The sequence below is a fragment of the Microtus pennsylvanicus genome, chromosome 14 (assembly GCF_037038515.1).
Source record: "Microtus pennsylvanicus isolate mMicPen1 chromosome 14, mMicPen1.hap1, whole genome shotgun sequence".
Taxonomy (NCBI): Eukaryota; Metazoa; Chordata; class Mammalia; order Rodentia; family Cricetidae; genus Microtus; species Microtus pennsylvanicus.
Genome location: NC_134592.1, coordinates 7,194,026 through 7,216,754, shown reverse-complemented (window position 1 = coordinate 7,216,754; position 22,729 = coordinate 7,194,026). Strand labels below are relative to the sequence as shown.

The 22,729-nt window shown below is 43.7% G+C and overlaps 1 protein-coding gene across 2 annotated transcripts in view; it reads right to left on the bottom strand.

The window, feature by feature from the left end:
- The window catches only part of Cdc42bpb (CDC42 binding protein kinase beta), a 96,131-nt gene that overhangs the window by 55,369 nt on the left and 18,033 nt on the right, over positions 1 to 22,729 (bottom strand). For both annotated transcript variants that reach the window (XM_075948002.1, XM_075948003.1), the window contains exon 2: positions 4,614 to 4,705. In XM_075948002.1, the coding sequence (XP_075804117.1) occupies positions 4,614 to 4,705 (92 nt within the window). The remainder of the gene's footprint in view (positions 1 to 4,613; positions 4,706 to 22,729) is intronic.

The window sequence follows — 22,729 nt, the reverse complement described above, 5'->3', positions numbered from 1 at the left end:
TGGCTGGGTCTACACAGGGAAACCCTGTCTCAGGGAAAGAAAAAAAAAACCAAAACCCCAAAAAACAAAACAAAATAAATAAATAAATAAAAACACCAACCAAGCAAACAAATAAAAACAACCCTCCTGGGGCTAAGGATCTGGCTCGATCCTCAGGGCCCAGTGCAAAGCCCAGTGCCACACTACGCTGCACACCTGTGACCCCAGCACTCCCGACAAAACAAGGCACAAAGATAAGCGATGTCAACCTTTGGCCTACACCAGGACTCCCAGTTGGTATAATGACTACCACCCCCACACACATAGAAATACAGTTATCATTCTAAAACAATATCTGAAATTAGACAAAGGAATTTCATGAAATATTAAAAATTGACCTTGGAACACGAGAATAAAGTTAATATTTCATGCTGGTCCTATGCTAGAAGAAAAAAGGAGACAACAAAACAAAGCGGAACCCATTTTAAATTAACTGTATGTACTGTCTGTATGTGAGTGCAAAACACAATCCCTTTGAGAAAACAGTCACTGGGCCTAGGCACTCGACTCATACTTCGAGGCTCTGAATTCTCTCTTTAGCACCACACACACACTCACACTCACACACACACACCTGGATGGGGCAGCAGAAGCGCGCACAAAGTGACCTTTAACAAAAGGACCCCCACCCAGGGCTGCGCTTGCAGTCTAGTTAGGATGAAATGGTTACTAAAGTTTCTTTCATCTGATTTATTTTTTATTTTATTTATTTATTGGGGGTGGAGTTGAGACAGAACTTCTCTGTAGCTTTGGAGCCTCTCCTGGAACTAGCTCTTGTAGACCAGGCTGGCCTCAAACTCACAGAGATCCGCCTGCCTCTGCCTCCCGAGTGCTGGGATTAAAGGCATGCACCACCAATGCCCCTCAGGCTCATCTGATTTTTAACGTGACAACAGCAAGGTAGAGTGGCTGGACTCGAGAGTCACGTCAAGCCCCACCTCAGCTCCAGCTCAGAACTTCAACTCTCATCTTTCCCGGACAACAGGCGCCACACCAGTGGGAGGGTTCTATGAGATCCAAGGGCTGCCCAGGGCCAAGTCAGCCGTTGGCTCCATAGTCCCTCAGACACACCTCCCAAGCCTGCTTCTGAGTAGGGGCTTGTGTTCCTGTCAGGGGTCCCCTATTCAAGGCTGCTCCTGAGACGAATGGGCCAGCAGGGAAGCATGCCCTGACCCCACTATCGTAGTTACCCATAGAGCCACCTGCACCCCAAACACCAGTATCGTCCAATGTACTGGACAGTTTTACATCAGCTTGACACAAGCCATCTGATGTGTCAGACTTTGTTGGTTCCCCAAGGGAAGGAAGCCTTATCCTCTCTGAGGAGTGGGTGGGGGATGGAGTGAGGGGAAGATGGGGGAACAGGAGGAGGAACTTGGATCGGTATGGAAAATGAGTAAAGACTGCTTTAAAATAGAAAAAAACAAAAAAAAATGCCTCCATATGCTCTGGCTGTAGACAAACCTGTGGGGCAGTTTCTTAATTAGTGATTGATATGGGAAGGCTCAGCCTATTGTGGTGGTCCTGGGTTCTGTAAGGGCAAGTTGAGCAAGTCAAGTGGAGCAAGCCAGTAAGCATCATCCCTCCACGGTCTCTGCATCAGCTCCTGTTTCCAGGTTCCTGCCCTGTTTGAGTTCCTGTCCGGACCAGTCAATGATGGACTATGATGCAGAAGTGTAAGACAAACAAACTTTTCCTCCCCAGTTTGCTTTGCTCATAGTGTTTCATCACAGCAACAGTGACCCTGACTAGGACACTGGGTGCCTGATCTCGCCTGAGGACAGGGTCTCGGGCAGTGCTGCAGAGCAGACTGGTGGCAGGGGAAAGCCTCAGTCAGAATGTACTTTATGAGGAGCTGAAGAGAGGAGGCGAGGGCTGTGATCACAAGCGACAGGGACAGGCCAAGAACTCCAAGTTGACGAGAACACACCGAAGACTCAGTAAGGACACCCCCCCTGTGCCACTGAAGACACACATTACATGTTCATAAACACACAGCTCAAACCGATCAGATGGGAGGAACATTTCTCCCAACAGTGGCTGGCCACTGTCCACACCTTCTGTGACTTGCTCAGTGCTTTCAGAGACAGGTACAAAGACTGGCACACTTCTGGCTGCAGGAACCTCAGCCAGAGGCCAAAGGTTTAGTTTATGGCAGGGGAAACCTAAGAGTGTATATGACCACAGGCAAATGAGCAGATTGACTGAGTTACAAAGCAAGGAGAGCTGGGTGCCAAGTCCAGGCCACAGGGACCTGGGAGGACAGTCATGGCCACCAAAGGACAACCAAGAGCACACAAAGAAGATTTTTTTTGTTTGTTTTTTGTGTTTTTGATTTAAAATTGTATTTATTGTTTTTTGAGATAGGTTGGACTCAAACTCATGGGAATCCTCCTGTCTTAGTCTTCCAACTGCTGCACTATAGGCATGAGCTACTACACCTTATGAGGAGTGGGGGTGGTAAAAGCTGAAAGGCCAAGGGGCTGAAAAGAGGGCTTAGCAGTTAAGAACTGCTCTTGCAGAGGATCCAGGTTCAGTTCCCAGCACCCATACCAGGTAGCCCAAATTCTAACTCCAGTTTGAGGAGATCTGACACTCTTTGGCCCCATGGGTCAATACAGAGAGGATGGAGGGGGACATAAATTTGTATAGCCTTACTCATACACACAAAACCAAAGTAATAAAATTTTGAAACAAAAAAAGATAGTCAGTCATAGTGGTATATGTCAAACACTAGCATGCAGACAGAGGCAGGTGGATCTATGTGAGTTCAAGGCCAGGCTGGTCTACATAGAGTTCCAAGACAGCAAGGGCTTCATAGTGACACCCTGCCCCAAACACCAAAAATAAAAAAAGAAGAAAAAGGTGCAAGGCCTTCAAGAGGCCCTGGGTTGAGCCCAGTATCATAAAGAGAAAGAGAGAAAGGGAAGAAGACACAGGAGGGCAGGGAACAGCCTGGAAGGAGACTTGGTTCTCTTAACCTGGAGGAGCCTGTGCTGGTAAGTTCCAACTCTGAAACTCATTAAAACCCTGAGTTTTGCAACAAAGTTCCCAACACGCCCCCACCTCCAAGGGCACACATTATAACCATTTTGGCAAAGGAATTTTCCTTCTTTCATTTCACCTATTAGTCCTGTTCCCACCTGATGTTTCCTCCCATGGGCAGGGATGCCATGGCTGCACTGTGGCTGGCCCTGATGTGTTCCTCACCACTACAGGCAAACAGTGAGCTGGGTGGAAACTGGCTGACTCTGCCAGACTTTCTCTGCTTCTCACTCTACAACAAACCCACACTCACACCATCAGGTAAGCTACTGACTTCATGTGGAACTCAGGTTTTACCTGTGGCTCCTTCAAATAAAAAGTTCCCTCCTTGTGAAAATGGAAGAATCACTGTCTGGGTGTGGGTGAGGTACTGTTAGAGACAGGAGGGGACTTTCAGGATGGAGATACTCTGTCGACTGGGTGCTGGCTCCAGAGCAACAGGCCTCTGTTTCTGTCAGACACAATCGTGTTCTTAGATCCGTGTGGTTTGTATGAAATAATCCAGGGCAGGACTAAGATCTACCTGGAGTTGTTGAAAAGTCACTGGGGACTGGATGGTTCTCTCCCCAATGGGGAAAGGGCCAAGAGAAATGGGCCTGGAAAGGAGATATGGGAACGCAGAGGGAGGAGAATAGGGTGCAAGAACAATATTCACAGAGTCCATCACAGTCCTGCAATAAAGTGGGGGTGTCACAAGTGACTTCTGCAGAAGAGATATACCCCAAACCCCGAGCTGGTTTAGACTCTGTAGTCAGATGGGACCCCAGAGAGAAGCAGCTACTCTCTAAATTACTTTCTTTCATTGTTTGGTTTGGCTTTTTTTAAGGAGAAAATGCACCCCTTGTACTACATGACTTTCTTGGCAGTACTTTACACTAGTACCCAGTGGGTAATGCCCGTGGGTTCTTTTGTCAGGCAGAGCACAAAGCCACACGGTGGGATGCGCAGCCTTTCTATTGTTTGACTCTTCCTCAGTGATTAACGTACTTCCAGAGCAAAACCTCACTACAGTGCGTGGACTGCATGGCCTGGAGGAGCAGAGAAAGTTGTCCTGGACAGACAGGGCAGGACAGCACTGGTGCTGATGCCACAGAGTAAACCTCACTTAATTCCTCTTGCAGTTTTTGAAAAATGTCAAGAGCCAGGAATCCCAGCAATTGGGAGGCAAAAACAGAAGGATCAAAAGTTCAGTTACATAGTGAGTTCAAGGCCAGTCTGGGCTATATGAGATCTTGATACCCCCATTCCCCAACCACACACAAAAAGCAAGGAAACAAAAAAGGAGAGAGGAAGAACTCCCCCCCGCAAAAATTCAATCAACAAATTGAAAATTTATTTATAGTATCTCCAAGAAGCTAGTTTTTGAAGCCCCAAAATATGGAGGGTAATTCACTAATAATAAATTTTGTTTTCTTCTGTTTATCAGAGTTTACCACCCAAAGCTCTGCAGATGATGCCGGCAGACAGGTGCCCAAGAAGTATGGAGCCAGCAGAGCCTGGGCCATGCAGAGGGTAAGAGAGTCTCTTACCTCACCAAAAGCCCCTCTTCCGATCACTTTGATGATCTCAAAATCTTCCCGATGAAGCTGCATGTCCTTCACAAGCTGTGTGAATGGTTTAGCTAAAGGCAGAAAGAAAAATAGCAATTTAGTCCAGCACACTAACACTCTATCAACCTAAATGATAGAGGTACCATGCCGTATTATAGGTTTCTCTCAATGTAGATGCTTGTCAACAGGTACGATTTAGTTTCTACTATAGCAAATATTATGGCTGTGAAAATTCCCTGGTCAAAACAAAACAAAGTAAATTTCCTGGTCAGATCCAAGGTCAGCCCGCTGAGAGAGGAACTGGCATGTCCACAATCATTATAAGGGACAGCTGGGTGGGACGCTTCTGTGTCCCCACCTGTGATGCAGGAACTATGGGACAGTTAGGGGAACAGAAGACTCAAAGGTGCCTTGAACAATCTCAGGGAGCTGCATCAGGTCCTTGGTAAGCCCAGCTCTCTGGTAACATCTGACAGTCAGACATTTCATGTTACTATTCTTCACTCCAACTCTTTGAGAGTAACTCTATTACTGCTATGTTTTGTAGACGAGTAAATAGCTGGGTTTTTGGAAGGTGTGGTACTGTGATGAAGTGTTCCCCAAAGTATGACTTTATTTGGAAACTGAGTCTTCATAAACAAGTTAACCCGAGGTCACAACTGTAACAGGGTGGGCCCTAAAGCCAACAAGATTGGTGTTCTTATAGGAAGAAAATTTGGACAGAGGAAGATGGAGAAAAAGCCACAAGAAAATACAGAGAGGATGGAGGGGGACAGCCCCAAACGAGTTAATATCATGGAACGCTGGTAGTCTCTAGGAGCCGTACAGACCATACCTTGACTTTGGCCTTTTTAGCCTTTACAACTATGACAAGCAAAGCTCTAACACTTTCAGCACCGCCCCCCATCTCCACCAGTGTGACAATGTATCCAAGAAATTCACACAGAGTGTACTCATTTTCCCCCAGGAGAGAGCAAGTGCCAGGAATAAGGCTGCCCTTGACCCCTCTCCCTCCTGCCCACAGCCTGGCCTACCTGCCAAAGACACCGACTGCTATAATATACTGCCTGCTTCCCACATTTCTATTTGTCCTAACTACCAGAGATTTTCTTTCTTCTTCTTTGTTTGTTTGAGATAGGGTTTCTCTGTGTAGCTCTGTCTTAGAACTCGATTTGTAGACCAGGCTGTCCTCAAACTCATAGAGCTCAAACCTGCCTCTGCCTGCAAAAGGCTGGGATTAAAGGTGTTTGCCATCACCGCCTGGCTACTCTAAGGTTTCTAGAATGTTACGTAGTTGGAAAACTGAGCAAATGTATTACTTCTTACCACTGCATTTACATTAATATCTAAAACGAGCTCTGCCAAAATGTACGATGTGATATTTTAAAGACTTTACATTGAATCCATACTGTTAACCCTACTTCTCTATACTTCTCCTTACACTGTTGCTCAGTACTATTAAGGTTCGGACACTATTGTTTGTTGTTCCCAGTAATACTGGAAGCCATACAAGACTCTTGGCTCTCTTCAGAGCTGGGCAGAGGACTCTGGCCCTTCACCACAAATGCCAGCCGTGCAGAGCTCAGAAAACAGCGCACAAGCCTAATAGGAAAACCCTCAAGTGAGAACCTAAGGGTCATCTACAGTCCATGCTTGTTTCCTTCAAATATCACCAAAATAGCCATTCTTAAAACCCCCGAAGGAAACAAGTCTTTTAGACAGCTACTGGACACCACCTCTCAGAATCTTTTAGGGGAACCTCCTGTGAGGAGAAACAGGGGCCCTGACTTCTGGATAAGCCAGAAGGGAAGCGTGGCTTCCGAGAGCACAAATGCACACAGCAGCGGGGCTTTCTGGAGCCACAGAAGCAGGTGCACAAGCTTGAGCGCCTTCACTCAAACAGTGCAAGCACACAGAAGCACTTGAAAAGTAAAGAAAAGTCCACCTACCAAAGTGTCACGTGCGCACTGAACTTGCCCACATTGCCATTTCAGTTCTTGTTCCTGGACATAGTCAACTGCTTACAAGCTTCTGTTCCAGTTTTATTTTACTCGTGACTTTCATGTTTATATCAGTCAACAATCACTTTAATGGATTTATGAATTGAGTCTGATATGCTAATTTTAATAAATATTATTTTCATAGAGTGAATAAATTTACAGTGATGATTTGCACAATACTTTTTATTATTCCAATTAATTTTGAGGATGAAATTCCTGGACTCCCCAAGGAACAGAGAAATGTTTTACAGCTCCTATGATGCCTTCCCAAGCAAGTCTAACCCAGACCACACTCTCAACACCACAGCGCTCAGATGCCGCCTGGAGAGCTGCAGCCTCTTAGGAGCTGTGTTCTGGGTCACTTGTGCTCCATGCACACCACACACTGCTCTTCCTGCTGGAGAAACTGTTTTACTCTTGTTCTACTGAGGCATTATAGCTACAAATAAAATTCTTCTACGTTGTGGCCTTTTTTTTTATGAATTATACTATTTTTTAGTTTACAGAAATTAGTTTAAGGAAAATTATCTTTTATATTTATTTTTTTGGTTTTGAGACAGGGTAGAAAGCTATCTTAATAAATTTTAATTGGTTCTTTTTCTTCTATCATTTTATTAAGGTTTAGAAAAATCAATTAACCCTTTGAAGACCATATTTAATCCTATTTTCTGTTAAATGGCTTTTTTCAAAAACATTTAATCCTTTATGCCACCTAATGTTCATGTCTTAGCCGGTGTGAAATGCAAATTTTAATGCTTGTTTTAACCATCCACATGTGTTTTAAGTATTCTGAAAATGATTTGCCTATTTCTGCTCAATTCTCCTTATCAGGCAAGAAGAAAACACCTCCACTGTGGGGTCCCAGAGAAAACCTCCAGCCTTCCCCAAAGACGCGGGTCATAAGGACATGCAGTGACGACCCAACATGGGCATCATCTTAGAATTCACTAGCCACTCTGGGAATAAATTTCTTCTTTCCAGGACTTAGCTGTTATATCCACTGGAGCCCACGCCCAGGCTGTTCTGCTTCTCTGATCTCTTGGCTTACTCCCCCTAATATCTGACTCCAGGTTTTTACTAAGAACAATTAGAGTTTGTGCTACAGGCTATCACCTCCATGTCCCTCTTTGTAGGTTCTCCTGCATCAGCTGCCCTAAGGTTACTTCATCATCTCTGTCAAGCTTTCCTTCTGCTCGCTGACGTTTTTTGTTGCTTGTGCATTTGAACAGTCGTGTCCAGGTGTCCCTCAGAAGGCTGAAGTGGAGTTATCAGGTCAGTCTGATAAATGACAAGTATAGAAACAAACCTAAGGGAGAATTTGGCAAGGTAAAGGAAATCAATCTAAATGAAGTGAGACACAAAATGGAAGCATGAAAAAAAAATCCTTGAGGGTTTATCTAGAACTTTCTTTAGGTCAAAGAATAAAGGAGTCAGAGCTCACATTCTGTGGCCGATAGAGCAAGAAAGACTTCTGTGTTTAGGAACAGGCTGAGGGTGGAGGGTGACCTGGCACAGACGTAGCAGTGACCATGTAAGGAAGGACACAGTCCTAGACAAAGCTGATGGAAGGACGGAAAGGAAGCAGGAGTATATTGGGGAATCCAACAGGGTCAGTATAAACTCCCCAGACATATAGAAATGAGCATATATTTGGCACAAATGATAAAATATTGGGGTTCAACCTGAAGATCAGGAAAGCAAAGCAGTCAGCCACTGGCTCTTACCTCTAACTTCAGACCAAAATGGCAATCCTGCCTCCATGAATCCTCAGGATGAGACTGAGGATGAGACTGAGCATAAGACCCATCTACCCCCACCCCTGGATTTATATTCCTCTCTAGTGCTGGGAGTAAAGGCGTGTACCACCACTGCCTAGCCTATTTAGCTAACTATTATAATCGCTGGGATTAAAGGTGTGTGTAAACACTGCCTGGCCTGTATGGTTGACTAGTGTAGCTGCTTTGCACTGATCTTCAGGCAAGTTTTATTTATTAAAACACAAATAATATACCACTATATTTCCCTTTTTTGTCTAAAATAAAAAAGGAAGGCTATAGCTAATATAAGAAAACTATATACAATAAGTATAATACTATATACAATATATACAGGCAATAAATACATTAACAATGTTTAGTCCATTTGCATCTGACAAATTCAGAGAAAATACTCCATTATCTATCCTGTCTTGGTGAGCCCAAAGGCTTGCGCTAACTTGTTTCCTATAATAACTTGCTTTCCACATCTGGTAAACAAGGAAATCTATAACTATCTAGTCTTCAACTCCCTCAGAGACCCAAGAAAGAAATAATATTAACTGAGTAAGCAGGAAGTGTGAGCAAGCGACTTTCAAAAATTGTGAGAAATGACAGAAACAGCTAGCTACCTGGACAGCATTAAGTCAGGTCCCCTGTTTCTCCTCACAGGTTTTAAAAAAAAAGACTTTTCCATCACATGGCAACAAGCCAAGTAAGTTATAGGAAAATGTCCTGCTTGTTCTTTATTCAGCCAAACACTACTACCTGCAGGAAGTAACCCAAAGAGTCCTCAAAGAAACAAAATCTGGCAGATGGAATGGATGTGTTCCATTTTGCAGAGTTTGGAAAACTAAAATACGTACACCACATCATTGATACCTATAATTCAAGTTTTCAATGGAAAACTGCTTTGAGTTTGGAAAAGACTGATTATGTAATTACATGTTTGCTAGAAGTTATGGCAATCATGGGTATACCTGTACAAATAAAGACAGACAATGTTCCAGCATATGTCTCTAAGAAAATGAAAGTTTTTTGCTTATTATAATATGAAGTATATTACAGGGATACCACACAATCCTACAGGGCAGGCAGTTACAGAAAGATCAAAATGAACTCTAAAGGATATGTTAAATAAACAGAAAGGGATAATAAATAGCCTCAGAAATAGATTGCATAATGCTTTATTAACTGAATTTTCTAAATGCTATTGACATATTTTTTTAATGAAATTCTGAGGTCTTTAGCACATTTCCAATGAAGAATTGATTGATTTCTGCATGTGCTAAAGGATCTGGCAGACCCACATGGGACAGGATGTGGGTTATGTATATGGGATGATGGCTATTCCTAATTATATCTTGTACCTGAATAAATAATAAGGTCAATTCTGTATCATCTGGTATAAATTCAACTGTTTCAATATGCAAAACAACTCTTTGTAAGTCACTGAGAATATACACTCGATCTCTCCTAATTTTTACCTTTTGTAGTCTAATATTTTGTAAACCTATTTTATAACCTAAATAATTAATAGAATCTCCTCATTGTATTTTTCCAGGAGCAATTTGTAATCCCCAACAAGGAAAAATTTTCTTTACTTCTTCAAACATTCTTTCTAAAGTATCTACATTTGAATCAGATACCAACATGCCGTCCTTGTAATGGTAAACTATAGATTCAGGAAATTGTTTATGTATCATTTCCAATGACTGACTTACAAAATATTGGCACAGGGTAGAACTATTTAACATACCCTGTGAGAGAACCTTCCAATTGGTATCTTTTAGCAGGAGAGAATTATAAGTAGGCACTGTGAAGGCAAATTTTTCTTTATCTTTTTCTTGTAAAGGTTTAGTGAAGAAACAATCTTTTCTTAAAGCAATAACTATAAGAGGCCATCCTTTAGCAATCGAGAAGGCAGAGGAATGCCAGACTGCAGAGAGCCCCTTGGCTGAATCACCTTATTGACAGCTCTTAGATTCTCCATTTTCTAGATTTCTTTTTAACAACAAATGTAAGAGAATTCCAAGGAAGGACTGGTTGATTCTTCAATATGCTGAGCATCTAGTTGCTCCTGTGCCAACTGTTCTAAAACCTGTAGTTTCTCTATTGCTAAAGCCCATTGCTTATCCCATAAAGGTTTGTCTGTCAACCATTTTAAAGGGAGGGCTGATGGTGCCTTTGAAATAGCAGCAGATACTCGGCCCTTTCTTGTACAACCTGAATGGTTGGTCGTGCAAGACAACTGTTAACTGTTCTTTATAAAACCTTCTAATAGGGGGCTGGAGAGATGGCTCAGAGGTTAAGAGCACTGACTGCTCTTCCAAAGGTCCTGAGTTCAATTCCCAGCAACCATATGGTTCCATGGAAGGAATGTTGTATACATAATAAATAAATAAATTAATTAATTAATTAAAAAAAAACCTTCTAATATTTTCCAGAAACATACATTAATTTATACTTTGTTTCTAAGATTGGGGGAATGTTAATCTGAGTATTCCATTGCTGTAACAAAAAATGTCCCTACAATTTCATTGCTATTTTAGCCACATATGGTTTTAATCTTCCTCTCTGGACTTCTAGCCCTATACATTTGACCCATCTCACACTCTGTTTTACCTGAGATAAAGTTACAATTCCTAAAAACTAAACATTTATATCCTGAAAAAGCCAATTTGGATGCCAAGATTCTGATGAAATTATTATTACATCCACACCTGTGTTTACCAGACCTTCAATGATGTCATTTATTCATATTTTTAATTTTGGTTTTTGCTCATTTATAGAAATTTGCCAAAATACTCACTTTATAGTTTCTCCTGAATTTTTTGTTTTCTCTTCTATAGCTGTTCTATTATCCAGAGCAGTATGGTTTCTTATATTAGGCTTTAGGTTAATTGTCTGGGAAGGAGTTGCCTCTGTAATAACAGGAAAGGACTGAACCGGATTTGGCATAAAGGCCTGTAAGAAGCCCCTCATGGAGTTTTCCAATAGCAAAGATTATCTTGAATACTCCTCATTGATCCACACTCATTAGTCCAATGCCTGCCTTTGCCACACCTTCCTCATAATCCAGCAGAGGGGTGTTCTGAATGGGTTATTCTTAGAAAAAAACCATTGTTTCTAGGAGCACCCTGTCTACAGTCCCTTTTAAGCTGACCTTGTTTGCGATAATTATAATATTTGACATTTTGATTTTTCCTTAAACCTCTGGAAATCACCTCTCCTATCCATTCACCATCATGGTCATGAGATTCAATACTAATTGTGTCTTGAATCCATTCCTCCAAGGTGCTGACCTTGCCTTTAACAGCCCAATTATCCTTTTGCGTAGAGAATTGGCATTTTCAAAAGCCAGAGATTCTATTATGTGTCTAGCTTCTGAATTTGGTATCATTCTATTTATTGCTCAAGTCAATCTTTGTAAGAAATCCATAAAGGCTTCTTTTGCATCCTGTATAATTTTAGTAAATGACTCGATTTTCTTTCCTGATTCTCCAACTCTGTCCCAAGCATTCAAAGCTGCTGTGCTGCATAAATCTAGGGTGTGGTCAACACACACAGCTTGTCTTTTTTATAGTAGCATAATCTCCTTCTCCAAGAATTTGATCTTGGAAGATTTCCCTGCCTCTAGCTTTACTCCATTGTTCAATAACATCAGCCTCTTCTCTGAACCACACACTCCATGGTAATGTGGACCAGTCTCTAAAACATCTTTAACCAACTCTATCCAGTCTTTATGGATAATCCTATTACAAACTGACCACCAGTTTAACATTTGCTTCACAAAAGGTAAATGCATACCTTATGAGACCATTGCTTCCTAGAATCTCCTTAAATCTAACATTGACACAGGAATCCAGTTATCTGTAACAAAGCCTCTGCTATTTGGCAACTCCTGTAAGGTTCCTGGGTATATTAAGGTTGGTTTATGAAAACCTTAGGCTGTTCCTCTCTATTCTTATAATGCAATGCTGGAATTGGCTCTCCATTAAATTCCTCTGTCTGGACTTGAATATCTCTGTGATCTTTTTTATTAGGTTTTTCTAAGGCCCGTATCTTAGCACTCAGGTTAACCAACATTTTTAGTGATGAGACAAAAATCATAATGCTGAGAATATTTACAATTGACATTATATAAATCTCATCTAAATTAGATATCTCTCATTTAATCATTCCATTTTCAGACTGTCTAGCATATTATCTTACAGAGACCCAAATCCCTCAATTGTAACGATTTTTCCCATTTTTTTTAATGTGGGGGGAAAAACTCTCTCTTTTAACTAATTTCTTCCTTTAAGAATTTCCAATTTTCTTACCAAATCTGCCAATGATGTTGATGAAGATGTGAGACTGATTGCTGCTGCATAGAAAGCCTGACTGGATTTCAAGACAGCTACCTAGTTTGGCAGCAGCCCAAGAAGGGGGTTCAGGGAGAGCCCACATCGCACAGTGGGGGAAGAGAGAGACAGAGACGGCTGTCTGAAAATGCTCAGGAGACCGTTCAGAAAAAGCATGTGTGGCAGGAGGCGCCTGGAGGCAGAACCAGCCTGGAGCTGGTGAGTCCTGTGGCATTGGGAACCTAGGTGCTTCTGGAGTTTAGGTGGCAGCTGCAGACTGTTTCAGAGAGACTACAACAGGAAAATCCCAAACTCGCTCAGAGGCTTGGGGAAAAAAGAAAGCCTAGCCAGAGGAGATTGGGGCCGCACATGTAGCTCCGGCCTGTGCGGGTGGCTCTTTTGTGAGTTCATACCCCAAACATTGGGTGCCAAATGTAGCACAAATAATAAAAACCTAGAGACAGATATTAGGGTTCAACCTAAAGATCAGAAAAGCAAAGCAGCAAGCCACTGGCTCTTACCTTTACCTCAAACCAAAATAGTCCTCAGAGTGAGACTGAGTGTGAGACTTATCTCCTCCCATCTTATACGCCTCTCTAATGTTGGGATTAAAGGCGTGTACAACCACTGCCTGGCCTGTTTGGCTATAGTCTGGCTGCTTTGCACTGACTGACCTTCAGGCAAGCTTTACTTATTAAAACACAGTAACATACCACTATACACAGATATAAGTGGGTGTACACGGAGACAGAAGATCAAGTTCTATCTCCTGAGGGGCACAGAAACAGAAAGTTCAATCAAAACGAGCCCCTGATACCAGGTTTCAGTTTCTCACTATCCTCCACCAGAGGAGCCAGGTCTCCTCGCACAGACCACAATGGTCACAAACCCAGCAACACACAAAGCAAACCCGCGACTTGGTTCTGACACTAATAAGTTCTTCAGCTGGGAAAAATGGGATACCCGAGACGTCACCTGCATCAGAAGATGAGCAGCCAGTGACACATCAAATGCACGCTACTCAAGAGTCAGGGAATATCATGTGAGAACTTACCCTCTAGGTTTGACACCGTTTTAGAGACACTTGACACACTTTTTTTAAAAACACTTTTTCCAATACTCATTTGCTGCTAAGAAGATAAGTCTAGAAAATAGGGACAGCCACACTCGCCAGATGACCATTGCCACTAATGCTACAAGAGAATACCAGGACAACTTAGATGGATCCCAGTCCTGGAGGAGCGGAGGAGCAGGATGTGGCTCAACGTTAGGGACCAGAGCACCCTGCTCGGGAAGAGCAGGAGAGCATGACTTACTGAAGCTGGTCCAGTGATGTCAGGCTGGGATGAGAGAGGCAGAGCCCCAGAACCACAAAATAAAACAACCAAAGTTAACGCTACAGAACTTTCAAGTGTAAAGACGTCAAAGTGATTGTTTTTTCTTTTGGTATTTGTGGAAGTTTGAATGGGAATAGCCCCACAGACTCATTTGTTTGAATGTGTGACCTTGCTGGAGGGAGTGTGCTGCTGTGGGGATGGACTTTCAGGTCTCATATGCTTAAACTATGCCCCGTGTGATACAATCTCCTTCTGGTGCCTGCAGATCAAGGTAGAAATTTCATCTCCTTCTCTAGCACCATGTCTGCCTGCATGCGGCCATGTTTCTTGTGGTAATGATAGTGGACATTAAATCTCTGAAACTCTAAGTCAGCCCCAATTAAATGTTTTCCTTTTAAAAGCTGTTGTGGTCATGATGTCTGTTCACAGCAATAGAAACCCCACTAAGATACTGCTGTCTTGTATACAACATTGGGGTTGGAAAGATGACTCAGCATTTGAAAGCACTTGTTCTTGCAGAGGACCTGAGTTCAATTCCCAGGACCTACATGGTAGCTCATAACCATCAGCAACTCCAGGGGGTTCGATGCCCTCTTCTGTAGTCTGTATGCACCAGGTATTCTAGCAGTACATATACTTAAGGGCAGGCAAAACATACACACATATACATATAAAATAAACATATCCTTACTTAAAACATATTTTCCTTGGATGGTGGTGGCACACACCTTTAATCCCTGCAGGCAGAAGCAGGTAGATCTGTATGAGTCCAAGGACAGACAGCCTGGTCTACAGAGCTAGTTCCAAGACAAACAGAGCTGTTGCACAGAGAAACCCTGTCCTGGGAAAAAGAGAGAGAGAGAGAGAAAGAAAGAGGGGGGGGTGTCACTGTCACGCTCCTAAGACATGTTATGTAAAACAAAACCAGAGCAGTCAAAGAACTATCTGGACCAGGTGTGACCTTACCCTGGGATACATAGCGAGACCTTTCTCAAATCAATCAATTAATTAATATAAAACAAGATAAAGATTACTTTACTAATTAGAAATACTCATTTCAAATAGTATTTACATTAACACTCTCAAAAACAAATTCTGGCATGATGGCAAACAACTTTAATTCTAGTACTTGGAAGGCAGATTCAGAAGGATCTCTATTGTAACTATAATTCTTACTTGATTATCTGTTTTGTTATATGTAATTTTACTACGTTAAAGTTAAAACCTTCCTTTTTAATTAGACAGAAAAGGAGAGATGGTGGAGGAAGTCCTTCTATATGCTATGAATGTCTTATTATCATTGGTTAATAAAGAAGCTGATTTGGTCAGTAGCCAGGCAGAATATAGCTAGTCCAGAAAGCCAAGTAGAGAAGAGGGGGGAAAAGAAGGTGGAGTCAGAGAGATCCCAGCAGTGGCTGGGGAAGCAAGATGTGAGGTAACAAGCCACAAGCCTTGTGGTAAAATATAGAATAATAGAAATGGGTTCATTTAAGTTGTAAGAGCTAGTTAATAATAAGCCTGAGCTAATATGCCAAAGTGTAGGTGGGAGAGAAACCTCCAGTTACCAGTCTCTGTGAGTTCAAGGCCAGCCTAGTCTACAGAGTGAGTTTCAGGACAGCCAGAGCTAAACAGAGAGACTATGTCCCCAAAAGAACTATTTATTTATATGGATGTTTTGTTTGCATGTGTTTGTGTTGCACATATGTCCCCCAAGAGTCCAGAAGACAGTGTCAGATCCTTTAGAACTGAAGTTACAGAGTGTTGTGAGATGCCATGTGGGTACCTGAAATGAAATCCTGTTCCTCTGAAGAGCATCTTTCTGGCTCATACAACACTCACACATCACACTTTAAAAAGGCAACGTTATGGTCAGTCAGCCACAACTGGTAATGATACTGACTCTCACAGTGACATATATTATAAATGGAGCAGGAAGACCACATGCAACAATTCTAAGTTTCAAGAAGGGAAGAATTGTAGCCAGACACAGGAACTAACAACACCTGTAATCTCAAGACTCAGGAGGCAGAAGGATGAGTTACACAAAGAGAGACAAAAACAAGCTACAACAGAACTTTCTTGCATAATCTATCAATACCTATCTATGGTCAGTAAATACCCACAGGGAACCTTTAAGGACCAGGATAGGACCTAGAGTAGAGCCCATGATGGCTCACTCCAGTACCAGTGCTCTCAGCCTTAGGCTCCGGGAGCCTTGAGACACTCCCATACACTGAGTTCCCCCACTCATACAGTGGACTGGAAGCCTAGGTCTACCTCCCGTGGGTTAACACTGCTTTCTCTCCAGTACAGCCACAAACTTGTGATGACTGATGGTCACTCTGACAAGCCATCAAAAAGAGATTTACCTTCTCTATATGGAAGGCTTACATCACCATGTCTACTTGGACAGCTAGACTTCCTATTTCTCTAGACCACAATCAATTTTTCCTCTTTTTGTAGAGCCAGAGGTCAAACCTAGAGTCCCTTATAAGTGTTCTACAGTGAGCTGTAGATCTCTATTGCCTCTCTGAACTTATCTTGTTGCCCAAAAGGTAATGAATTCATCAAGATAACTACTATGAAAGAGAAGATGGCTCAGTAAGACTGCTTGCTGGGCAGGAATGGTTCTGTGTGCCCAAGCAGAGAAGTCAGGGACAGGTGGATCCCAGGAGCTTAATGGTCAGAGAGTCAACACAACCAAACAGGCAAAGTTCCAGTTCAACAAGAGACAAAAGGCAAAGAGCAATAGAGGAAAACACCTGCTATCCTCCTTCGGCCTTTGCAGTTCACACATGGGCACACTCACAAGACCATGTCATACACCACATACAAATACAAAGAGAAGCTACTGATAAATATGAGATCCAAACTACAAGAAAAATTGAAGCCCGGTGTTCCTTTAAACAAGAAGTTCTGCTAGGAGGAACTAGGGGAGGCAAAGGGGATGTGACTGCAAATCACTATGAAATGAGCAGCTGATGCCTCTTACCTTGGCTTGTTCACCAAGAGAGGACGTAAGATTAGATCAACTAAACAGAGGGTCTAGCAGGGAAGAGACAGAGGAAGGAACCGTGGTCAAAGTAACTGCCAACAGAAGGCAGGCATTAAGTTTCACTTTCCCCACCTACCCACATGCCTGGACTTAGTCTCTCCACTCTTCTGTCTCTGTGGCTGTGACAGCATCATTATGTTTGTGACTGACCTCCCTTGATGATCACCCAGTACAAACAGCATGTTATCACAGGGAAATAGGGACCCCTAAAGGCCGCTGACGTGTGTGGAACACACAGATATAAGTCAACTCTACCTGAAGGCTCTCAGCTTCTAAGAATGCCTCTCCTTCTAAGGGCCCTCCTGGAGACATAGTGTGGCTACCTGGCCACCTAACACATAGACAGCTCCCTTCAGGAGACATAGGATGGCCACCTGGCACATGGCCAGCTCCCTGAAAGCACCTGCTCCTAGTGAGGGCACAAAAGATTAATACTCACCATAAGAGTTCTAAAAATGTGCTTAAATTATAAAAACCACATTCACTTATATAGATAACTAGATATTTGTACAGTGACAGCAACCTATACCCCAGGCAGGCAACTACAAATCCTCCACCATGAACCATGAGCTGGAAAAAACTCAACTGACTCTTTCAGGAAGTCCCAGTGGTACCCCACTCTAGTTCCCTACCTGAGAACCCTCCCGCCCAAGCTGACATGGACCGCAGATCTGCAACACTCTTAGCGAACAAACTTAATGAACTATTCAACATGAGACTTAAGGGTAAAGAGGAAGCGTTTTAACAGTGAGTCAGAAGCCAAGCCAGCTACAGGCTTGGGCAGTGAAAGTCCACTGGGGTGGGGAGGCTGCGCTGAGTCAACACCAGATGGGAAACCTTCATTCCAGCAAGATACAGTCATGGGAGGAGCCGCCTATGCCCCCTTGATGAAGCCATTCACACCTGATTTCCAGACCAACTCAGGCCCCTCACCAGCCTGCACGCCGTGTCTGTCAGGTTCCTTTTCTCCACTCACATCCACTTGGCTGAAGTTGCTTTGTCATTACAGAAACAAGGTCCCATCACCTCGCTGCTGCGCGTCACCCAACGGTGATTTGGCTTCCTGCTCAAGGACAGTGCGCCCCACTTGAACCCTCCAAGAAGGAGGCGGTGATCCCAGTCACATGCAGTACTGTCCTGTAGGAGTCCTTCAGCAGAGCCAAGACCCTCTGCTGAATGAACAACTTTACAGTAAGGCCAGCTCCCCTTGCTTAAATAGAAATGTAATTTAAAATTCTAGGGCTGGGATGTAGCTCAGTATAGAGCTTTGACCAGCTGCAAAAAGCTGGTTCCACCCCCAGCACTGCCTCTCCCCCCCAAAAGACTTGAAATGAAAAATAACCTAGTGTAAAATGGAGTGATTTGAAGTCATAGAAACACAGCAAGGGCTTCATGACAAAGTCCCCATTCTGCTTGCTGGTGCATCCACAAGACAACCAGTTTCTAGGCCATTTCTTCTACAAGCTCCTAGAAATATCCTGTCTGTGTACATCCCAAATTTAAAAGAAAGGAAATTCAGAAGTAAAGAATAAGTGCTCAAAACCCAGGAGCTGAGGAAAGAGACTTTAAGTTCAAAGTCAGTCTGGGCTACACAGTGAGTTCCAAGCTGGTCACACTAGACAACGGAACCCTGTCTCCAAAAGCAAGCAAGCAGGTAAAGATACTTGTCCAAACATGATGACCTAAATTCAATTCCTGCAAACCACATAGTGGAGGAAAAAACAACTCCCACAAGCTGTCCTCCAACCTCCACATATGCCCTTCTTGAATAGACATGCATGCAGTCAAACATGGACACAGACACACAAGAATAAAAGAAACAAAACAAAAACCAAACCTCAATTCTAATCAAAAGATTAAAAAAAAAGGCCTCAGAGAAGGCTGAAACAAGTCAGGATTAGTAACACTCTGGACACTTCTGCTCTCTGAATACAGAGGTTGTCAGAGTGGGGTCCTCGGCACCCCCAGTTAGATTTCTATGGCTGTGGCAAACATCATGACCAGAAGAAAGCTGAGGAGGAAAGGGTTTCATCTACAGCTTACAGGCCATCACTCAGGGAAGTGAGAGCAGGAACTTAGGGCAGGAGCTGAAGCAGAGGCCGTGGAGGATGCTGTTTCCTGACTTGCTCTCCGTGGCTCACTCAGCCTGCGTTCTTACAGAACATAAGACTACCTGCTCAGAGCTGGCACTGTCTACAGTGGGCCTCCTACATCAACCATTAATCAAGAAAATGCCCTCACGGCCTAGCCTACAGGCCAATCTGATGGAGGCATGTTCTAAACTGAGGTTCCTTCTTCCCAGACGACTCCAGTTCACCTGGCCAGCAGCATCTGCTGGGAGAAGGCAAACAGATTTTGTAATGTACTATCTACTGGGAGCACCTGAGTTTAGAAGTCAGGGTGCTTTCCCCTGAAGGCTCTCTTCCCAGGGGGTTCTGCCAGCTAACCAAAGTCATCTGAAAAGGACCCAGAGGCGCACGGTGCCCTGAATACCAACTGATGGCTTTTTGGTGTTGCCAAGCTGGCTGGGTGAGTGACAGTGCTTGCTGCCACGCTGGCTGATGACCTGAGTTTTGTCCTTGGAACCAACTCTGTCTTCTGACCTCCATATTCACCCCATGGTCTGCACCACAACCAGCCCCCAGTCAGACACACAAAATAAGTAAACACATGTTAAACAACAACAAAAACACGTGGTTTCAGAAGTGGAATGCAAGACAGAAGTCACAAACTTGTGATTTACAATGTTTAAGGTACCTCAATCTATTTGTGCACACACACGTGTGTGTGTGGCACCGCGTGTACGCACACTCATTAGTGGATAGATGAGTGGAGGCCAAAAGTCAACATCAAATGCCATCTTTGACTGCACTCTATCTCACTGGACTGGAGCTCAGCACCTTGTCTAGACTAGCCGGCCAGAGGACCTCAGGGATGCACCTCTCTGCGTCTCACAGCACTGGAGTTATGGGTGCTGTGTCACCGTACCCCTCTTTTCACAGGTGCCGGGCACTCACGCTGTCCTCACACTGCACTTAAAGTGCTTTATGCACAGAGCCATCCTCCCGGCCCTGCAATCTTGTTTTAAGAGGCCCTGATGGACACTCACTGGGTGGGGAGTGGAGCCCTCCCAAGAACCCCAACAACAAGAGAGAGGTACCAGAGGACACAGTAAGGTCCAGTGCCCTGTTGCTTTGAGGGGAACTAGAACAAAAATCTTTCGAAAAATAAGTATTATTTTTTTCCTTTAGCAAGTATAGGTTTTTTTGTTTGTTTGTTTGTTTGAGACAAGAGTTTCTCTGTGTAGCCTTGGCTATTCTGGAACTTGCTCTGTAGATCAGGCTGGTCTCGAATTTACAGAGTTCCACCTGCCTCTGCTTCCCAAGTACTGGGATTAAAGTTGTGACACCAACACCCAGCACAAGTAGAATCTTTAATGTAAGAGCTTTAATACTGGTTTAACCTTGTTTTACAAAGACAGACATGGGGCAAAACTTAAACTGAGCATGGACAGGAAACAGCAACACACACGTGTGAAGCAACCTGCCATTAAAATGACACACAATCTGAACATTTGATGTGAAATCAGAGTGCCCCAACCAGCGGCAGTGTGGCTGTATGGTAACAAGCCACCTGACAGGTAGGCAACTAAGGTTGTGGCCACAACACACAGACAGGAAACAGCTGAGCTTCCTGACCCCATGCCAAGAGGTTCGTCCCTGGGGGCCACTTTTTTCCAGGCACCGGGCGCTGGTGTCAGGGGACAGGCTAGGACAGTACAAGCAGAGATGAAGGCTTAGATGGTGTCACATCCCTGTCACAAGGGCATTTCCAGTTAGCCTCTGAATTTCCCCCACAGTAACCTTCCTGCTTTGGGGTTCAACAGCCAAGCTATAAGGGGGGAAGTCTTGTTTCTGTTACCCTGTGATGGAACCTCATTCCAAAATTTAATTCAGTAAGAGAGTCTTGAATTCAGCATTTCACTTGGGTACTGAGAATGAAGAGCTAACGGTGGAGGGCAGACACGAAACCATCTCTCCCTCCAGAGCAAAGGAGCTGTGGCTTCTGTCCTCTCTCCACTACTTTATTTTCCAGGCCTTTCCCCAAACTCTAGACTCCCACCTCTCTCCACCTCTACCACTCTTCAAATGCAACAATTCCAAAGAATTTCACTCAACATCTGGAATTATTCACCCTGAGGGTGAAATTAAAAGGTCCAGCTCTACAAGATGAGAGAAGCTGAAGTCTGCGGCATCCACCCAGAGCCCTTACTGGGCTGTCGTCTGCAGGTGCTGGCTAACTGGCAAGTCATCGTTTACTGAAACAATGTATTCTAATAAGGACACAAAGACAATTTAACCATCCCTCTTAACATTTGACCTGAGAAATGAAGGCTTCCAGTTCAGATTTAACTCTGCCCACATTTACTGAGGAAAGCCCTTTGGGGACTTTGTATACAACGCCCTCCCAGGTGTGCAGAGGTGGGATGTGTAGCACACACAGTTTTCTTTTTTTTTTTTTTTTAAAGCCAGATGCTGGGATTATCTGGCAGGGGCAGATTGGACAGAATGCTACATGGAGTTACTTTGTATCTTGTACCATGGGGTGCAATCTCTTGATAGCTGAACAAGGCAGAAGAGCAGGAGCACTGCGGACAGTGTTCTAATCCAATCTTACTTGCAAACTAAGCATCTGAAATTGTGGGGACTGACCCATTCCCCTACCCTTGAATTCTATGCAATTATTTTAGAGACAGAAAGCATCATTACAGATTGGTTCCCCAAATCTAGCACACAGACAGAACCTAGGATGACGCCTGTCTCCAGGGCAGCAACATGAGAACTGAGCTCAACTACTGTGCTGGTGCAGGATGAGAAATCAAAAATGAATTCCTCCCTCCTTCCTACCACTGGGTTGAGCTATTCTAAATATACACAGAGAATATTTATTCCCCACACGAGAATGGGCTGGGTCCTGCTACGACAGGAAGAACATGACACTCAGGAACTGTCTGCACTTCTTCCTCCCAGAATGCCTCTGGTCAGGAGTTTTCTGTTGAATGGAAGACAAAAAGGAGATTCGACTTTGGCTGCTAGGGATCTCTGACACAATCAACTGAAGTCTTCCAGCTCCAGTCCTTGAGCACAAGATACATGACCATGCTTCCAGGGACCACAGTCGCAGGTTTAGGACCAAGTGCACTTGCTAAACTGACATCTGGAGCAGAAGCTGCACCAGGAAGGAAATAAGGAGATCAACCAGAGGGATGAGTCTGCAAGGCACCAACAGATTAGAAGTGAAACATGGGCGGCTAAACTTCAGTAATCTGGAAACTCTGAGAATAAGGGACATCAAGGCCGTCCAGAAGCTGTCTGCTGGCCCTCCTCATGGGGCAGCAAGTCCATCCAAAAGGCTGTCTGCTGGCCCTCCTCTTGTAGCCAAGCTTCTGGCGCCCAATGGGCTAATCCAACCAAGATCCCCCAAACACACATAAACACTTCTCCAGATTCCACTAACCATGAGCCTGCAAAGACTCATTCAGACTCACACCCCTTCCTATCTAAAAGACACCTAATAGTCTAAAAACTGTCTGTTCATTGAAT